We start from the raw sequence: 21,028 nt of genomic DNA, 5'->3' as shown, positions 1-21,028 counted from the left end.
TTGTTTCTAGTCAAAATACATACCTTGAGTTGTGTTTTGTTTCATTCACACATTGTTATTGGGAGAACATGGTTGATAAGAATCAACTCCATAGCCAGATGAATAGTTATGTGAAAAAAAGTTTAATTGCATCAGGATGTTCCACGTTACATCTTCGACAAAAGAAAACCAGCAGTATTTATAGTTTTATGATAATGAGTAAAATGGGCACGTGTACACATGAAACCTTGATACAGAATATACATATAAGGCAAAAGTACATACAGTATTGGAAACTCATTGTATATCACTTAACGAAAACACTGGAAGCTCCAATATATGGAAAACATAAAAAAAAATAAAAATAAAAATAACAAAATTGGAGCGCTACACTGGATCAAAAAAAATTACGCATACAGGTGCTCATCAAACCGGAGGGCTTAGATTCTCATAAAATAGAAAAAAAGATGGCAGAGGCACTGTGATTTGCGGTGAATTTATTAATAATCACGCCAACGCATTTCGACTACTTGGTCTTCATCAGGGCCCTGATGAAACGAAACACGTTGGCGTGACGACTAATAAATTCACCACAAAGCAGAGTGCCTCTGCCATGCTTTTTTCTATATGGAAAACATAGTTGTAAATTTAACACACATCGGGAAAGTAGCAGAGGAAGAATTCATGCATACACACATATATATAACACACAAAGTCTGCAAATATAGGCTGTGTTCTTCTATGAAAACACTCTGTCCAACCTTGTCATGTCATGTGGTATTACAGGAAGTGATCCACTGTGTTTAAACTTTACACATTTTCACTAGAATCATTTTGATGATTTCAGACATGGAATTGCCAATCTCAACTGCACTAAAGATAAAAGGTAGCTGTTCACTTGAAAAATACCGCATCATGACATCACAAGGTGGAACTGAGCATTAAAGGTGCATTGTTTAACTTTTCTGGTGGATTGTCTGTCAGTTTTTCTAGGTATTTCTGAGCTGTATATCCACCTGTAAAAGAATTAATATAAGGTAGAGCTGTTTAATGTTATATTGTGGAACATGTCTAGCAGAGCAATGACATATCCATAGAAACAAGTAGGTGACTGACCCCCAACAAAAAAGTTACACATTGTACCTTTAAAGCTCACAAGCGTCAATTTTGCCTAATACAAGACCTTTAACATCCTGATCTTCTTTTGTGTGGACAGAAGCAGCAGGCTGAGATGCAGGATGTTCTCAAGCGCCTGAGTCTTCAGCAGAACCGACAGAGGCAAGACGATGACCCTGTCTCCTCTTCCTCCAGATCTTTGCATCACCCCTTCCCCTCCTATTTCTCCCCCCACAACTCTACAGGTCTCATACCAAAGCTGCAGCAAGTGGTGGCTGAGAAAGATGTTCAGATTCAACAGCTCAAGAGGCAGCTGCTCTCCACAAACAGGGTTAGTGCATGTCGTCTAACAAGTGACAATCTAAAGGAATGTTTGATTTAAGGATACACCGATAAAATACAGGTATCGGGCATCGGTTCTATTGGTATCCCATTTTGTTTTATAAACTGGCTAAAAATGTCTCATAATATTAAACTTGTATTTTAAAAAAGCTGTTCTGTAGTTAAAAGCACATTTGGATAAGTTTTTCCTTATTCGTTCGGAAATATAATTGCTGTTTTCAGTCTCTACCCTGGGATCAGTTGGTATCAAGTATCGGCAGATATTTAAAACCAACGTATCACCATGTTTACCGGAACAGAAAACCCTGGATCGGTGCATTTCTAGTTTGATTCCGTTCAGTGACAACATTTTCCTGATCTTTCTTACACTGACATGTGTTTTACAGCTAAAATCATGAAAATAAATAAATAAATGAATACATGCATTCTTACCTGGTCTCCACAGAGGTGACATAGAAGTTTAATGCCATACTGTAGAACATTCCTGGTATCTTTAATATACCAGATTAATGTGAAATAAATATATGAGCGAAGGATTTTACAAACTTTTACAAACAATGAAAGAAACAAAAATAGACAACCATCACCCATTTAATTAAAAATTAAATGCAGTTTTATCCTTAACTTTAATCTGTCATTATTCCATCTATTAACTTTTAAAAATAAACTAAAAGTTTTCTTACTTCTGCAGGAAGAAGCTGTATCCAGTGAGTCCTCTATCTGCAGTACAGTTTTTTCTCCAGAAGAGGGCGACCTCCCCAAGCAAAACGCACCTTGCATGTAAGACCTTTACAGTGCAACAAATTGAGTTTTATGACCCACATTTTTTGAGACTTGTACAGTAACAGTGCTTTGTTATAAATTCAATCTCTGAAACCGTTCCCTCTGGCGAAATGAGACGTTTTGTATTTTATTGATTTGATTTAATACCCAAGAGTTCTGTCACTGTCTTCGGGGATACATTTTAATTTCAACATTTCACTCTTTCCGCAGATCCGTGTCTAAATTTGGTCATAAACTGGTTCTGCCCGCGGTGGGAAGCATTATGGAGTTCAAGTAAGCTGACGCGTCACCCACTGTTAAAAGCTTTTCCTTGCATAGTATACCATTGCAATTAATCACGAGCTGTCAGGTGAGTTGGCATTATGTTTGAAACGACTTGTCTTTTGTCAGCGGCTCACTGGCTTCCAAATGCCCAAAGTGCTGCTGACGTGGGCCTCCGATCCTCCAATCCCCTGAATACAAAGCTCTGTGCTTGGAGGAGCGACGTGATTCAAAGCCCAAGCTAGCAGTGAAATATTTCCAGCTAACTTTGTACACACTCTAGAGTTACACTGCAACTATTGGTATTTTGCTGTGATATCATGCTGGGGAGTTCTGTATGTAGGCTATGTGTATGGAGGAACCATAAGTTACTATGGTGACTATGCACACATGAGCAAACACAGGCTAAAAAAAGTTTAACTGTTACCTAGCAGTTAGCTTCACCTTCCACGGTGGTTGGTCTCTCACCCTCATCCAGCTCAGTTCCCAGTACTGCACTGTTCTGGACTGAGATGTCCGTTGTTTTTCACGGTGTCTGCTGTAGTCACTCTTCCAGTTTGGGGGTTACGGCCCCGAATGCTCTGATCACCACGAGCACCACTAATGCCTTTACTTTCCAGGCTCTCTCCAGCTCCTCCTTGAACCCCTGGTATTTTTCTAGTTTCTCGTGTTCCTGATATTACCATCGCTTCGTATTGTGATATCCACCATCACAGCTCTGCTCTGTTGCTTATCCACCACCAATATGTCTGGTTGGTTCTCCATCACCATCCTGTCAGTCTGTATCTGGAAGTCCCACAGGATCTTGGCTCGGTCATTCTCCACAACCGTTGGAGGTGTGTCCCACCTTGATCCTGGGGTCTCCAGCCCGTACTCTGCACAGATGTTTCTGTACACTATGCCCGCCACTTGGTTATGTCGCTCCATGTATGTTTTCCCTGCCAACATCTTACACCCTGCAGTTATGTGCTGGACTGTCTCAGGAGCCTCTTTGCAGAGCCTACACCGTGGGTCTTGTCTGGTGTGGTAGATCTGGGCCTCTATTGCTCGAGTACCCAGGGCCTGCTCCTCAGCAGCGAGGATGAGTGCCTCTGTGCTGTCTTCAGACCAGCCCTCTCAAGACATTGGTAGGATTTCTTGATATCAGCCACTTCAGTTCCAGTTCAGTCAAATAGTACGCCCCATGTAGGGGTTTGTCCTGCCATGACGGCCCCTCCAGCACCTTTTCCTCTGGACCCCACTGTCTGAGACATTCTCTGAGAACCTCATGTGTCAGGGCCTTGTCCTTGATGTACTCAAGGAGCTTGGATATTTTGTCCTGGACAGTGGTTCCCACACTCTCTAGTCCTCGGCCTAGCCTTGCATACAGTCTCATGGTGCTGGATTTGGGATGGAACCTTCCATGCATGGTCAGGAACTTTTGTGTCTTAACATCAATATGCACATACATATATTAGGGCCCGACCGATATGGATTTTGTTGTGGCCGATATGAAATCGATAAAATGGGAGTCAGGGCTGCCAATAGCCGACACAATCGCCAATATTTTTAGTGATGTAAAAATTCACTGTAAATCTTGAATTGTTTAAATAACTTAGGTTTGGCTATAGTGGATTTTAAATTGGGTTTATTTAGGCAACATTTATTGTTATTCTGCCTCTTTAAGTCATATTTACAGACAGTAGGTCGGCCTAATGGCACTTTTGCATCACATTCTAGCAGCTAGTGATGGGGATTCCAGTTCTTTTTAGAGAACCGGCTCTTTTGGCTCGGCTCACTAAAAGCCGCTGGCTCTTTCGGCTCCCAAGCGGCTCTTCAGATTGTTTTGTTGCAAGCAGTTCTAAAGCCCGTCTAAAGCAGGACTGAACCAGGACTGAACCAGGTCTAAACCAGGACTGAAAAAGAACTAAACCAGGACTAAAACAGATCTAAACCATGTGTAAAACAGGACTAAACCAAAACTGACCCAGGACTGAGTTTCGGGACTCGGTCTCTATCTCTCTCCCTCTCTCGAGCCCAAGATTAGTCCTGGTTTATTTATTTTATGCTGAACTACAGCTAAACATGCACTTTTTTCTATCCTATGGACACGCATATTTCTGAAAGTTTCGTTTTCAGTCGCTGCCCGTTGCCAAACTACCACGAGTCTGCACGTGACGTGAAGAAAAAAAAAGTGAGAGAAAGAGAAAACACGGCCCCCAATAAAGATCAGGCTCCCGTTGTTCACTTCAAAGAGCCGGATCTAAGACAAGTTTCGTTCGCGACCGACCCATTTACTAGCTAGTAAAGAAACTACCGCTATTAGCCTTTAGCCATAAATGCTGCGCGCCGCTGTGTTTAATTATATGCGCAAATGTCATAATTTACACCTCTATTCACAGCTCATTTACATATCAATGCAGGTCCAGTAACAAATATAGAATTTTTTACAACAGTCAATTTACAATAGGCGAATAGAAAACAGCCTGTTTAGATGTGGGAGCTACAGCAGCTAACCAATAACCAAAACTTGGTTCAAAGTCGACATATTTCCAACACTCAGCGCTCGCACAGGCTCTTCCTCACATCACAAGTCTACACTAATAAATGTCCTTTTAATCCAGACTCAAACCGATTGTCCGTAAAAAGAATATAATCTCACTGTTTGGATCTGTGTCTGTGAGTGTAAACAAAAGCACGTGAGTGACATGACGTGAATGACGTGTGTTCAGGGACAGTACAGACACACACACAAACAAATGACTCTGCAGATAAATACTGATGTGGAGCCACATATTAGGACATTTATCTGTCTGTTGGATTAAATTGGATTAGATGAACAGAATGTAGAGAGTATCACATGCCCACATGAAATATCGGACCGATAGCCGATATGTCTACAGGTGCCCATATCAGCCAACCGATATATTGGTCAGGCTCTTATATATATATGGCCATTTTCGGTTCGTATTGCGGTTTTCGGTTCGGTACGATTCTTGTTGTCATTTTTTCTTTTTAATCTTTAATCTCCAGAAATATACTTCATCATATGCTATGTTAGCTTCATTATCCACAATTTAGGATTATAGCATTAAAAACGTTATAAAATCATAGTAATGTAATCACACACAAACTGAATTTGACTTTAAGCACTTAAAGTCAACTAGAGCTCTTTGGCAAGGCACATCAGCTCTATGTTCACAGATGCAAAAATGAAGCACACCAAGAAAACAACACTGTCCTACTGTGAAGCACAGAGGAGGCTTGGTTATGTTCTGGGGCTATTTTGCTGCATCTGGCATGGGGTGTCTTGAATCTATGCAAAATACAACGGAATGTCAAGACTATCAAGGTATTTTGGAATGAAATGTGTTGCTTTGTGTCAGAAAGCCTGATTTCAGTCATAGGTCATGGGACTTCCAACAGGACAATGAGCCAAAACACACAGCAAAAACCACACAAGAATGGCTAAGAACAAAACATTGGACTGTTCTGGAGTGTTCTTCTGTGAGCCCAGATCTCAATCCTACTGAACATCTGTGAAAGGAGCTGAAACATGCTGAAGGAACCCTTCAAACCTGAGACAACTAGAACAGTTTACTCATGAGTGGGTCAAAATACCAGTTGACCAGTGCAGAAGTCTGATTGACAGTTACAGAAATAATTTGTTGTGCAACAAAATATTAAGTTAAGGGTACCATCATTTTTGTCCAGGCCAGTTTCATTATTTAGTTTTTTCTAATAATTCTGTTGAACCACAGGTGAAAAACAATGTTTGATTTTTGTTGAACACTTTTCAGTTCATTTTTATTTATTATTGCTTTTATCAGTTTCAAGTTATTTCACTGATTATTGTTGATTTTTCTTTCATTGCCAGAGGGGTACCAACAATTCTGTGCACATCTGTGTGTGTGTGTATATATATATATATATATATATATATATATATATATATATATATATATATATATATATATATGTGATTAATTGCGATTAATCGCATGTTATACGCAAAACCAATTAATGAATTAAAAAGTAGCAGCGTATAGCGCACTTTTATTGGAAACAGCATTTCTTTCACAGGGGAACCCTCAGAGCCTTCAAGGTATTCAGTAAAGGCTCAAGAAAAAAATATTGATAATGAATTTTTTTTTTTTTTACTAATATATTTTTTCTATATTTTTTACTCAGTGAGTAATAAACACTAGTAATAATTTCTAGATCATTGTTATAAACTTGGACTACTATTTCTTGGGAAGCAAAGGGTTAATATAATGGAATAGAAATGGATCACAATTTTTCTTCCAGTGGTATCTGGGTTACCCTGTTGAAAGCTGTAAGATTTAGTCACATTAGTAAAGAAAAAAAAAAGCTACTTTGACTTCCAGTCAAAAACATCAGGTATTATTTGGCTAACAAGCTGCTTTAATATGAGATAATAAGCACTAATTACTGTTCATTCATTTGTAAAAACAATGCTAAGCTAAATAAATGACTCTTTATTGTGACTATGACCATATCTAGGCAAGGCAATTCCAGAAACTCTCCTGTGTATTTGTCCAATTGAGGCAACGGTAAGAGCGTTGTACTTCTCCAAACTTAGAGCTATTAGTTGTTTACAAAGTTTTATATGGGAATCTAAACTTACAAAACATGCTTATTTTAAATGGAATTGTGCATCAATTGTTATTCTGAGTTAATGTTTTCAGTATACAGCTGAGTTTGTGCTTTTCATTTTAACCTTTCAGTTGCATAGTTTCTTTATATTATTAAAGAAAAGCAAAACTAGTTCATTCCATATGGTTTGCAGTGGTCCAAGGTTATTCCTTACTTCCCTTATGCATTCTGAGTATCCTGATTATTTCCTGAGTTTACAAGCATGTTTCACAACTTTCAGAGATGAGAGCTGAGTTTGTTGTGATGTTGTGAAAGTTAGCAACAATTAGCATGCTAACGAGCTCTTCCTGATTATTGGAAAATAAAACCATTTGTAATTAGATGCAAACAGAACACAGTGGACATATTTTTACTCCAAGAGCGGCTCATGCAATAAATACATCTGTACTGGGCCAAGACACATTTAGCTCAAATACATGGGAAAAAACTAGGTGCAGGCTCTTTAAAGGTGCACTATGTAACTTTTCTGGAGGGAGAGACTGTCACCTGCTTGTCTACATGGAGATATTATTTCTTAGCTAATGTTGTGCAATATGGCATTAGACAATTAGCAATCCTATATCATTTCATTAAGTGTTTTTTTAATAGCTAAAACAGTACCTTGAAAGACACTTTACTGAGAGCATGCTCATCTCGCCACAGATCTGACCTGTAACTTGGCCTGGTGGCACCACCAGCTTGTCTCCATGGAGATCAAATTAATGCCATACTGTGGAACATTCCAGGCAATTTAGATGTTATCATGTGCAGTCTTACCACCCACCCACCCACAGGAGGGTGATTTTGCAACAAAAGATATTCATGCAGTATTTTCACCTTCATTATTGTTTTCGCTACTGGCATGCCATGCGTCGTTTCAAAGCTTCATTTCTCAATAAAACAACCATATCATTCATTTTATGCCGCACAACGAGCCCAAAATGTGATAACTTAAAAATCCACATCATAATCAAAAAAGGAGATACACGTTTCTTACCTTTGAGCCAGTTCTGTCGGTCCAAAACGCGTTCAATCCAGGAAAAGTTGTACTCAGTTAGTCCGTAACAATCCAGAAAAAAAGAATATCAAGTTGTTTTTTCCATAAAATAATTCCATGTGGGGAAATAATCCAGAAAAAACGAATGAATGCGTGAATGAATTTCTGAGCCATCTGCCTCCTCTCATTTTCACTTGTCTGGGTGCTGTTGGGTATGCTTGTTTTCCTTACATTCTTGTCTTCAAAATGAGACCATCCTGGGCGTTGTTTGTGGCTGGGTGTAGCTGGGGCACGCCATTGAAAAACAAGCCCACTTATCTACTTCTTGGTTTTGCGCGTGAATGGTCTAAGTTGTTTACACCAAATCACTTCAGTCACTTTCTTCCAGAAAGTGCTTGACATATTGTTTTAGCCTATCATCAGAGCTTTCCAATGATGGGTGGGACTTGCAGACACTTTCTAAAAGGGGCCGTGTATTCATTTGCGCAAAGGAAGAAAGAAGAGTGGTACAGGCAGAGGCACACAGATAGCAGAGCTGACATTATCTTGGAAGAGATTTTTGGCTTCTTTTAGTTTTTTTTTTTCTTGAGAAAACATACCTAAAGCTCAGAGGAATTTGTATTATTATAATAATTATTATTATTATAATAATTGTCTTGGCTGACACGCCTCTTCAACATCACGTGGCGGTCGGGGACAGTACCTCTGGACTGGCAAACCGGGGTGGTGGTTCCTCTGTATAAGAGGGGGGACCGGAGGGTGTGTTCCAACTACAGGAGAATCACACTCCTCAGCCTTCCCGGTAAGGTCTATGCCAGGGACTGGAGAGGAGAATCCGGCCGATAGTCGAACCTCAGATTCAGGAGGAGCAGTGTGGTTTTTGTCCTGGCCGTGGAACACTGGACCAGCTCTACACTCTCCATCAGGTGCTCGAGGTTTCATGGGAGTTTGCCCAACCAGTCCACATGTGCTTTGTGGATCTGGAGAAGGCATTCGACCGTGTCCCTCGTGGTGTCCTGTGGGGGGTGCTCTGGGAGTATGGGGTCCGGGGCCCTTTGCTAAGTTAGGCTGTCCAGTCCCTCTATAACCGGAGCAGGAGCTGTGTTCACATTGCCGGCAGTAAGACCTGTTCCCGGTGCATGTTGGACTCCGCCAGGGCTGCCCTTTGTCACTGGTTCTGTTCATTGTATTTATGGACAGAATTTCTAGGCACAGTCAGGGGCTGGAGGGGGTCCGGTTTGGGGACCACAGGATCTCATCTCTGCTGTTTGCAGATGATGTTGTCCTGTTGGCTCCATCGAACCAGGACCTGCAATGTGCACTGGGGCAGTTTGCAGCCGAGTGTGAAGTGGCTGGGATGAGAATCAGCTCTTCCAAGTCCAAGGCCATGGTTCTCGACCAGAAAAAGGTGTCTTGCCCTCTCCGGGTGGGTGGAGAGTTCAGTATCAAGTTCAAGTATCTCGGGGTCTTGTTCACGAGTGAGATTGACAGGCGGATCGGTGCAGCGTCTGCAGTGATGCGGTCGCTGTATCGGACCGTTGTAATGAAGACGGAGCCGAGCCGAAAGGCGAAGCTCTCAATTTACCGGTCAATCTTCGTTCCTACCCTTACCTATGGTCATGAGCTCTGGGTAAAGACTGAAAGGACAAGATCGCGGATACAAGCACTCGAAATGAGTTTCCTTCGCAGGGTGGCTGGGCGCTCCCTTAGAGATAGGGTGAGGAGCTCAGTCACACGGGAGGAGCTTGGAGTGGAGCCGCTGCTCCTCCATGTCGAGAGGAGCCAGTTGAGGTGGCTCGGGCATTTGTTCCGGATGCCTCCTGGGCGCCTCCCTCGGGAGGTGTTCCGGGCATGTCCCACCGGGAGGAGGCCCCGGGGAAGACCCAGGACATGCTGGAGGGACTATGTCTCTCGGCTGGCCTGGGAACGTCTCGGGGTTCCCCAGGAGGTGCTGGAGGACGTGTCTGGGTTAAAGGAAGTCTGGGAGTCCCTGCTTAGACTGCTGCCCCCGTGACCCAGCCCTGATAAGTGGAAGAAAATTGATGGATTATTATTATTATTATTTTTATTTTTTATTTTTTTGGCACAAATTTGGCACTCTTGTGCTGAATTGTCATTTTGTATACACAAAGGCTCACAGCATCAAAACCCTTCTACACAGTTGTTGCCAACAACTTGGACAGTGAGTGTAGTGAGTGACAAATGTCTAGCATGAAGTATGCCCAAGCTAGGGCCTTCATTTTATTCAAATTTTTTTCCAAAGCAAAAAAATAATTTTTAGACATTTTTAAATAACTCTACTGCAGGTTATCCACCACTCACAGTCTTCATAAGCGTATCTACAGAAACTAGAAGGCCTAAGCTTTAAAATGATGCATCACACAAGCATGTGGGTTATAAGATTTTTTTAATTTTTTAATAAGCTATGGCATTTGGGTATGTTACTATTGTGCACACACCAAAATGAGGTGGGTGAGAACAAAATATATCATATATGTATATTGCATTTAATATATGTACTATCTATCTATCTATCTATCTCATATATATATATATATATATATATATATATATATATATATATATATATATATATATAGTCATGCCCAAAATTATTCATACCCTGACTAATTTTGACTTAAAATTACTTTTATTCAACCAGCAAGTATTTTCTTGATTGGAAATGACACAGGGATCTCCCAGAAGATAATAAGACAATGTACAAGAGGCATCATTATGGAAAAAAATATTTCTCAGCTTTTTTTTACATTTGAACAAAAAGTGGCATGTCCAAAATTATTCATAACCTTTTTAAACTGTCAGAGTCTATGGAAAAATCCAAAGTTTTATACCATTCTAAACAGCACAGTATACTCTAAAACTTCCTAATTCCCCTGATTCATTGGGAAGAGCTGTTTTTGGTTATTGGACAACAGCATTACCGTTTTGCAGTGGCGCAACCAGAGTCCTGACTTGAATCCAACTGAGAATCTGTGGAGGGAGCTACAGATCAGGGTGATGGAGAGGAGACCCTCCAATCTGAAAAGCATTGGAGCTCACAGCTAAAGATGACTGAGCCAAAATACCAGTGGAGACATGCAAAAAACTGGTCAGCAATTATAGGAAGCATCGGAATACTGTAATAGCCAAAAAAGGCTTTTCTATTGATTATTGAGAAGGGTATGAATATATAATAAAAAATATATAATTCTGGATATGCCATTTTTCATTCAAATGTAAATAACAATGCCTTAATGATGCCTCTTGTACATCATCTTATCTCCTCCTGGGAGACACCTGTGTCATTTCCAATCAAGAAAAAATGAGCTGGTTCAATAAAAGTAACTTTAAGTCAAAATTGTTCTCAGAGAATGTCTCAGACAGTGGTGTCCAGAGGAAGAGGTGCTGGAGGGACCATCATGGCAGGACAAACCCCTACATGGGGTGAACCACCGGAACATAACTGATGTGGCTGATATCAAGAAATCCTACCAATGTCTTGAGAGGGCTGGTCTGAAGGACACACAGAGGCACTGATCCTGGCTGCTCAGGAGCAGGCCCTGGGTACTCGAGCAATAGAGGCCCAGATCTTACCACACCAGACAAGACCCACGGTGTAGACTGTGCAAAGAGGCTCCTGAGACAGTCCAGCACAAACTGCAGGGTGTAAGATGCTGGCAGGGGAAAGCAAACATGGAGCCGACATAACCCAAGTGGCGGGCATAGTGTACAGAAACATCTGTGCAGAGTACGGGCTGGAACCCCAGGATCAAGGTGGGAAACCTCCAAAGGTTGTGGAGAATGACCGAGCTAAGATCCTGTGGGACTTTCAGATACAGACTGACAGAATGGTGATGGCGAACCAACCAGACATAGTGGTGGTGGATAAGAAACAGAGCAGAGCCGTGGTAGTGGACATCGCAATACCAAGTGATGGTAATATCAGGAAAAAGGAACACGAGAAGCTAGAGAAATACCAGGGGCTCAAGGAAGAGCTGGAGAGAGCCTGGAAAGTAAAGGCATCAGTGGTGCCTGTGGTGATCGGAGCACTCGGGGCTGTAACCCCAAACTGGAGAGTGGCTTCAACAGATACCGGGAAAAACAATGACATCTCAGTCCAGAAAAGTGCAGTACTGGAACAGCAAAGATACTGCGCAGAACTCTCAGCTCCCAGGCCTCTGGTAGGCACCGAGCTGAATGAGGGTGAGAGAGACCTACCACCGTGGAAGGTGAGAAACACATTTTTATGTATATATATATATATATATATATATATATATATATTATATTTATATTTATATATCATCATATATATATGTCATGCGATTAAAAAAATTGAGAGATTAATTAATTATATCTGTAATTAATTAATCTAATTAATCTCTTTTTAATCTCACCTAAAAATTGCTGAGAAAGCTTCAACTTGAGGTATTTTCATTTAAATTCATATTACATTATTGTGGCAGATCAAAAAACTGATATAGAACAAAAAAAAGTGACTTTATAAAGTCATTTATTGTTTAACAAATCTCTCCAAATTGGCTGTTGAGCCCAAGTCTCCATGAATAAGAAACGTTTGCTGTAAAGTAGCAAAGACAAGGAATCTGAACATTCATAATTTGTCTACTTAAAGACAATAAAATGTCCAGTCTTCCTTAACCATATTAAAATATATTGATAGAGAAATGCTTTTATATGAAATCACTGGTTTAGCCTGTTAGACCTGCTTTAGTCCTACTTTAGTCCTAGTTTAGTCCTGGAATGGGTTAGTCCTGGTTTTAGTCCTGGTGTTAGTTCTGGTTTAGTCCTTGGTTTAGTCCTGTTTAGACCTGGTTTAGACCTGGAGTTTTAGTTCTGGTTTTAGTTCGGTTTAGTCCTGGTTAGTCCTGGTTTAGACCTGGTTTAGACCTGGTTTTAGTCCTGGTTTAGTCCTGTTTAGTCCTGGACTGGGTTAGTCCCGGTTTAGTCTTGGTGTTAGTTCTGGTTTAGAGGCCACAGGAGGAAGCGCGGTTTACGCAGCGTACGCGAGAAACGTAAGCGGCGCACGGGAGCACGTCGGTGTCCGAGCAGTAACTACGGAAAAAACGTGGTCCGCGCGTTCTCAGGTTAATGACGATGATGAAGGTGTGTGTTTGTTTGTGTTTGTGTTTGTGTGTTTGTGTGTTTGTGTGTTGTGTGTGTTTGTGGTGCGTGTCCCCTCATGTGGCAGGTCACTATAGGACAGTAGTGCAGACAAAATGCCTATGCAGGTTTTTCACCAGTGACATTAAGTTGTAGGCGATTTTATATTTGTTATTTTCNACATAACTGCAGGGTGTAAGATGCTGGCAGAAAGCAAACATGGAGCGACATAACCAAGTGGCGGCATAGTGTACAGAAACATCTGTGCAGAGTACGGGCTGGAAACCCAGATCAAGGTGGGAAACACTCAAAGGTTGTGGAGAATGACCGAGCTAAGATTGTGGGACTTTCAGATACAGACTGACAGAATGGTGATGGCGAACCAACCAGACATAGTGGTGGTGGATAAGAAACAGAGCAGAGCCGTGGTGTGGACATCGCAATACCAAGTGAATGGTAATATCAGGAAAAAGGAAACACGAGAAGCTAGAGAAATACCAGGGGCTCAAGGAAGAGCTGGAGAGAGCCTGGAAAGTAAAGGCATCAGTGGTTCCTGTGGTGATCGGAGCACTCGGGGCTGTAACCCCCAAACTGGAGAGTGGTTCAACAGATACGGAAAAAAATGGACATCTCAGTCCAGAAAAGTGCAGTACTGGGAACAGCAAAAGATACTGCGCAGAACTCTCAAGCTCCCAGGCTCTGGTAGAGCACCCGAGCTGAATGAGTGAAGAGACCTACCACCGTGGAAGGTGAGAAACACATTTTTATGTATATATATATATATATATATATATATATATATATATATATATATATATATATATTATATATATATATTTATATTTATATTTATATATCATCATATATATATGTCATGCGATTAAAAAAAATTGAGAGATTAATTAATTATATCTGTAATTAATTAATCTAATTAATCTCTTTTTAATCTCACCTAAAAATTGCTGAGAAAAGCTTTCAACTTGAGGTATTTTTCATTTAAATTCATTATTACATTATTTGTGGCAGATCAAAAACTGATATAGAACAAAAAAAGTGACTTTATAAAAGTCATTTATTGTTTAACAAATCTCTCCAAATTGGCTGTTGAGCCCAAGTCTCCATGAATAAGAAACTGTTTGCTGTAAAAGTAGCAAAGACAAGGAAATCTGAACATCATAACTTTTGTCTACTTAAAGACAATAAAATGTCCAGTCTTTCCTTAACCATATTAAAAATATTATTGATAGAGAAATGCTTTATATATGAAATCACTGGTTTTAGTCCTGGTTTAGACCTGCTTTAGTCCTACTTTAGTCCTAGTTTAGTCCTGGAATGGGTTAGTCCTGGTTTTAGTCCTGGTGTTAGTTCTGGTTTAGTCCTTGGTTTAGTCCTGGTTTAGACCTGGTTTAGACCTGGTTTTAGTTCTGGTTTTAGTTCTGGTTTAGTCCTGGTTTAGTCCTGGTTTAGACCTGGTTTAGACCTGGTTTTAGTCCTGGTTTAGTCCTGTTTTAGTCCTGGACTGGGTTAGTCCCGGTTTTAGTCTTGGTGTTAGTTCTGGTTTAGAGGCGCACAGGAGGAAGCGCGGTTTACGCAGCGTACGCGAGAAAACGTAAGCGGCGCACGGGAGCACGTCGGTGTCCGAGCAGTAACTACGGAAAGAAACGTGGTCCGCGCGTTCTCAGGTTAATGACGATGATGAAGGTGTGTGTTTGTTTGTGTTTGTGTTTGTGTGTTTGTGTGTGTTTGTGTGTTTGTGTGTGTTTTGTGTGCGTGTCCCCTCATGTGGCAGGTCACTATAGGACAGTAGTGCAGACAAAATGAGCCTATGCAGGTTGTTTTCACCAGTGACATTTAAGTTGTAGGCGATTTTATATTTGTTATTTTCTTTTATATTTCACGTTGGGAGAATAATTTCCAAGACACGAATGCGTTTTTACCTGTGCACTGCTGCCTCTGTTCTACTGGCTCTTCACCCTCGTCCATTGTGCGACTGACGCCGCCAACGTTAACATGACGTTCACATCGCTCTTACTGCGCGCGTTTTGTGTGGGTTTCCGGCAATGAGTGGAATTACCGAAATAAAAAAAAATATAAATGTGTTTTTTTGTGTGTGTGTTGTTGTCCCAACAACACATAAAAACAGATTTTATAATAAAGCATCTCGCATACAGAAACAGTAAAGTTAGAGATTAAAAATGAGATTAACGCGATTAAAAAACATAACGCGCTAAATTACATGACTGTAATTAATTAATCGCAATTAACGCGATAATGTGACACCCCTTATATATATATATATATATATATATATATATATATAAATTGTAAATATTGTTATATTTCACGTTGGGATAATTTCTCCTGTGCACCTTTCTGTTCTACTGGCTCTTCACCCTCGTCCATTGTGCGATACGGCGCGCGTTTGTGTGGGTTCGGCAAGGAATTACCTGTATATATATATTATATATTATATATATAAAAATTTGTGTTTCTCACCTTCCACGGTGGTAGGTCTCTCTCACCCTCATTCAGCTCGGGTCCTCTACCAGAGGCCTGGGAGCTTGAGAGTTCTGCGCAGTATCTTTGCTGTTCCCAGTACTGCACTTTTCTGGACTGAGATGTCCATTGTTTTTCCTGGTATCTGTTGAAGCCACTGTTCCAGTTTGGGGGTTACAGCCCCGAGTGCTCCGATCACCACAGGCACCACTGATGCCTTTACTTTCCAGGCTCTCTCCAGCTCTTCCTTGAGCCCCTGGTATTTCTCTAGCTTCTCGTGTTCCTTTTTCCTGATATTACCATCGCTTGGTATTGCGATGTCCACCACCACGGCTCTGCTCTGTTTCTTATCCACCACCACTATGTCTGGTTGGTTCGCCATCACCATTCTGTCAGTCTGTATCTGGAAGTCCCACAGGATCTTGGCTCGGTCATTCTCCACAACCTTTGGAGGTGTTTCCCACCTTGATCCTGGGGTTTCCAGCCCGTACTCTGCACAGATGTTTCTGTACACTATGCCCGCCACTTGGTTATGTCGCTCCATGTATGCTTTCCCTGCCAGCATCTTACACCCTGCAGTTATGTGCTGGACTGTCTCAGGAGCCTCTTTGCACAGTCTACACACCGTGGGTCTTGTCTGGTGTGGTAGATCTGGGCCTCTATTGCTCGAGTGCCCAGGGCCTGCTCCTGAGCAGCCAGGATCAGTGCCTCTGTGTGTCCTTCAGACCAGCCCTCTCAAGCCATTGGTAGGATTTCTTGATATCAGCCACTTCAGTTATGTTCCGGTGGTTCACCCCATGTAGGGGTTTGTCCTGCCATGATGGTCCCTCCAGCACCTCTTCCTCTGGACCCCACTGTCTGAGACATTCTCTGAGCACCTCATCTGCCGGGGCCTTGTCCTTGATGTACTCAAGGAGCTTGGATGTTTCGTCCTGGACAGTGGTTCCCACACTCACTAGTCCTTGGCCCCCTTCCTTCCGGCCTGCGTACAGTCTCAGGGTGCTGGATTTGGGATGGAACCCTCCATGCATGGTCAGGAGCTTTCGTGTCTTAACATCTGTGGTCTGTATCTCCTCCTTTGGCCAGCTTACAATCCCTGCAGGGTATCTGATCACTGGCAGTGCGTAGCTGTTGATTGCCTGCACCTTGTTCTTGCCATTGAGCTGGCTTCTAAGGACTTGCCTCACTCTTTGCAGGTATTTTGCCGTAGCCGCTTTCCTTGTTGCCTCTTCAAGGTTGCCATTTGCTTGTGGGATACCAAGGTACTTGTAACTGTCCTCAACGTCTGCTATTGTTCCCTCTGGGAGTGACACCCCCTCTGTGTGGACTACCTTCCCTCTCTTTGTCACCATCCTGCTACATTTCTCAAGCCCGAATGAACATCCCAATGTCTGTACTGTAGATCCTTGTGGTGTGGATCAGTGAGTCGATGTCTCGCTCACTCTTAGCGTACAGCTTGATGTCATCCATGTAGAGGAGGTGACTGATGGTGGCCCCGTTTCTGAGTCGGTATCCATAGCCAGTGCGGTCGATTATTTGGCTGAGGGGGTTCAGGCCTATGCAGAACAGTAGTGGGGACAGTGAGTCTCCTTGGTATATGCCACATTTGATGGACACGTGCAAATGGCTTCCCCTTGGCTTCAAGGGTGGTTTTCCACAACCGCATCGAGTTCGTAATGAACGCCCTTAGAGTCCTGTTGATATTGTACAGCTTCAAGCACTCAGTGATCCATGTGTGTGGCATTGAGTCATAGGCTTTCTTGTAATCAATCCAGGCAGTGCACAGGTTGGTCTTACGGGTTCTGCAGTCGCGGGCGACTGTTCGGTCAATCAGCAGTTGGTGTTTGGCTCCCCTGGTGTTTTTGCCGATACCCTTCTGTGCTGCGCTCATGTATTGATTCATGTGCCCACTTATCTTAGCCGCAATGATGCCTGACATGAGCTTCCATGTTGTGGAGAGACAGGTTATTGGCCGATAGTTGGATGGGACTGCACCCTTTGAGGGATCCTTTAGGATCAGGATCGTACGCCCTTGGGTTAACCATTCAGGGTGAGTCCCATCCCTTAGCAGCTGGTTCATTTGTGCTGCCAGGCGCTCGTGGAGGGCAGTGAGCTTCTTTAGCCAGTACGCATGGATCATGTCAGGGCCCGGTTTTTCATACCTGAGACTCTTCCCTGGATGTCTGCCACTGTGATGGTGACTGGATTCTGTTCAGGGAGGTTGCTGTGGTCTTCTCTCAGATCCACCAGCCACTGTGCATCGGTGTTATGTGATGCCTCCCTCTCCCATATGCCTTTCCAGTACCTCTCTCAGTCTCCAGCCTTGGTGGGTCTGCTCTGGTGTTATTACCCTGCCACTGAGCGTACACTTTCGCCGGTTGTGTTGCGAACAGCCGGTTTATTCGTCTGGCCTCGTTATCTCGTGTGTACCTCTTTAGGAGGCTGGCCAAGGCTTGGAGCCTTTGTTTGGCAGTTTCGAGTGCTTCAGGTATGGGCAACTGGTTGTACCTCTTGGGCACTTGCTTTTTCATTGCACCTTTCTGGGCCTCTGACAGTTGGCTCACTTCTCTCCGCACCTCCTTGATTTTAGCCTCTAACCGTCTTTTCCATGGTGGGTATTGTATTGCATGGCTCCCATGGTTGCTCTTATAGCCCAACACATCTAGGATCACTGCTGCTGAAGTGTATATCAGCTCATTGGTTTCAGTGATTGTTGTGGTAGGGATCGCTCTCAGTGCTGCATTCACATCGTCTAGGAGACTTTCAGATGGTACTTCACTTTGCCTCTGTAACTGGCATCGGGGTTATATATATATATATATATATATATATATATATATATATATATATATATATATATATATTTATATATGCAAAATAAAGTGCTTTCGGCCTGTCAACTGAGAAAAGCAAATAATCAATGTAAATCAGACACTGTTTTTGAATTGTTGTTTTACAGAATTATTAAAAAAAACAAAAACAAAAAAAAAAAACAATGAAACTGACCTGGAAAAAAATGGTGGTTCCCCTAGAAAAGATTGTAAGTAACTGAACAATAGGGACATGTTAAAATTCAGTGTGTCTCTAATCTGCATCACAGGTGTCTTCAAACTTGTCCTCAGTTAGTCTGTCTGTTTAAAGGGCGACATGTGTTATTGTTTGGAGACATGATGAAGATAACACTGAACATGGACCAGAGAAAGTGAAGAACTGTGTCAGGAGACACGAAAGAAAATGATAGACAAGCAGGTTAAAGATAAAGACCGTAAGACCATCTCTAAGCAGCTTGATGTTCCTGTGATTACAGTTGCACATGTTCTTCAGAAGTTTAAATTCCACAGGACTGTAGCCAACCTCCTTGGATGTGGCTGCAACTATCAAGGTATTTTGGAACAAAAGGTGTTGCCTCGTGTCAGAAAGCTTGGTCTCAGTCATAGGTCATGGGTCTTCCAACAGGATAATGAGCCAAAACACACAGCAAAAACACACAAGAATGGCTAAGAACAAAATATTGAACTGTTCTGAAGTGTGAGCCTAGATCTCAGTTCTCTTGAACATCTGTGAAAGGAGCTGAAACATGCGTCTGGAGAAGGAACCCTTCAAACCTGAGACAACAAGAACAGTTTGCTCATGAGAAATGGGTCAAAATACCAGTTGACCAGTGCAGAAGTCTCACTGACAGTGACTGAAATCATCTGCTTGCAGAGTTTGCCTCAAAACTTGTGCAACAAAATATTAATTGAGTGTACCATCATTTTTGTCCAGACCAGTTTCATTATTTAGTTTTTTCTAATGATTCTGTTGAACCACAGGTGGAAAGCAATGTTTGATTTTCATTGAGCAATTTTCTGTAAACTTTTATCTATTATTGATTTTATCAGTTTCAAGTTATTTCAGTGATGATCGTTGATTTTTCTTTCATTGCCAGAGGGGTACCAACTATTTTGTGCACGACTGTAAAAGCTTTTATATATAAAAGCTGGATAGGCCGAAAGTAGATCCTGTCCTTAGATTTGCGTTGTAGGTTTTCATTCATCAAGAACAGGTGAATTGTTACAAGATGTCATTGTAATTTGTTAAACCCACCGGTCACTCACAGCATTGCTGGAGCTGAGCTATAAGAGTGTGTGGGGGAAAGTGCCTGTTTGAGCTTAGAGCTGCATTCAAGAGAAAATGTGTGAATCATGATATAGCAAAAAGCAGATTGTCACAAGGATGAGCTCACAATTCAATTTTTATCACTGTATCATTCAGCCCTAGCTATATGCATTCATAATAGGACTCCAGCAACATGAACTTTTACTTCTGAATAGGAAATAAAACCACCCATAAAACCAACCCACTGAAAAAACTAAATAAACCCATACCACCAGAATAGCCTCTCTTTCTCTCTCTCTCTTTCTCTATCCCCCCCAAAAAGCCACACGCACAAGTTAATAAAAAAAGTGGTCTATTTTGGATACGGAACAGCCCTGTGTTATCTCCCAGGCGTTTTGACAAGTCCAATCTGGCTCCCTGTATGCCTATGCGAGGACCTCTGGCTGTGTTTTAAGTGTTTTTTAACTCTGACATGTGTTTGGGCTTCTCAGAGAGGCGGAGATGAGGGCTGCGGAGGAGGCCGGACTGAAGCACAGCGGGACAGTGGAGGAGATCAAATTAGACCCAGAGTGAGACGCCTGCAGCTTGTGCAGTACTATGTATGCCAACCCTCACTGACAGGATGATGGGAGAATGTCAAGCAATTTTTCCCATGTTATTATTTTTTTATTTGTTTATGTTTTGGAGGGGTGACTTTTTTGTGTCCCTCAAAACAGGTTTGATGCACATGACTTGCTTGGGTTTCTTTCTTTGCCTGTTAAAACAATTGCACATTTGAAGATGAATCACAATTGCATGACATGAGAACTGGTAGATATGTGCATAAAAACATATATTTAATAACAGCAGTCTAAAAAATTCAATGATAAAGTGAATGAATATTGTAGAGGTGATAGTTTATGATAGGAAATGAGGGTCTAGATTGGAAGAATACCTTGAGCTGCCACTGAAAAGATAATACACTTTGTCCAAATAAATATTTTTATAAACAATAACAACAATTATACAATAGTAAAATAGCAATCATATATTTATTAAGCATTATAAACATTTGATATGCTTCTCAAAGTGCTATAGCACCTCATCAGATCAGATTTCTTCTTGTTGATCTTAAAAATGTGAAAAAATGCAATTACTTCATTTTAAATATATTTAAATTATATATATATATATATATATATATATATATATATATATATA

General features: G+C 41.6%; 1 protein-coding gene across 3 annotated transcripts in view; it reads left to right on the top strand.

The window, feature by feature from the left end:
• Positions 1-20,812, top strand: part of ccdc13 (coiled-coil domain containing 13) — a 53,232-nt gene extending 32,420 nt beyond the window's left edge. For all 3 annotated transcript variants that reach the window (XM_055151539.1, XM_055151538.1, XM_055151537.1), the window contains 4 exons: positions 1,196-1,426; positions 2,129-2,217; positions 2,431-2,493; positions 20,320-20,812. In XM_055151539.1, the coding sequence (XP_055007514.1) occupies positions 1,196-1,426; positions 2,129-2,217; positions 2,431-2,493; positions 20,320-20,401 (465 nt within the window). In that variant the 3' untranslated portion in view covers positions 20,402-20,812. The remainder of the gene's footprint in view (positions 1-1,195; positions 1,427-2,128; positions 2,218-2,430; positions 2,494-20,319) is intronic.
• The last annotated feature ends 216 nt before the right edge of the window (positions 20,813-21,028 follow it).

This window comes from Boleophthalmus pectinirostris, unplaced genomic scaffold (assembly GCF_026225935.1).
Source record: "Boleophthalmus pectinirostris isolate CB_2022bp ecotype Guang Dong unplaced genomic scaffold, ASM2622593v1 HiC_scaffold_16, whole genome shotgun sequence".
NCBI lineage: Eukaryota > Metazoa > Chordata > Actinopteri > Gobiiformes > Gobiidae > Boleophthalmus > Boleophthalmus pectinirostris.
The sequence above is the reverse complement of the archived record's forward strand: the minus strand, read 5'-3'. Positions and strand labels throughout refer to the sequence as shown.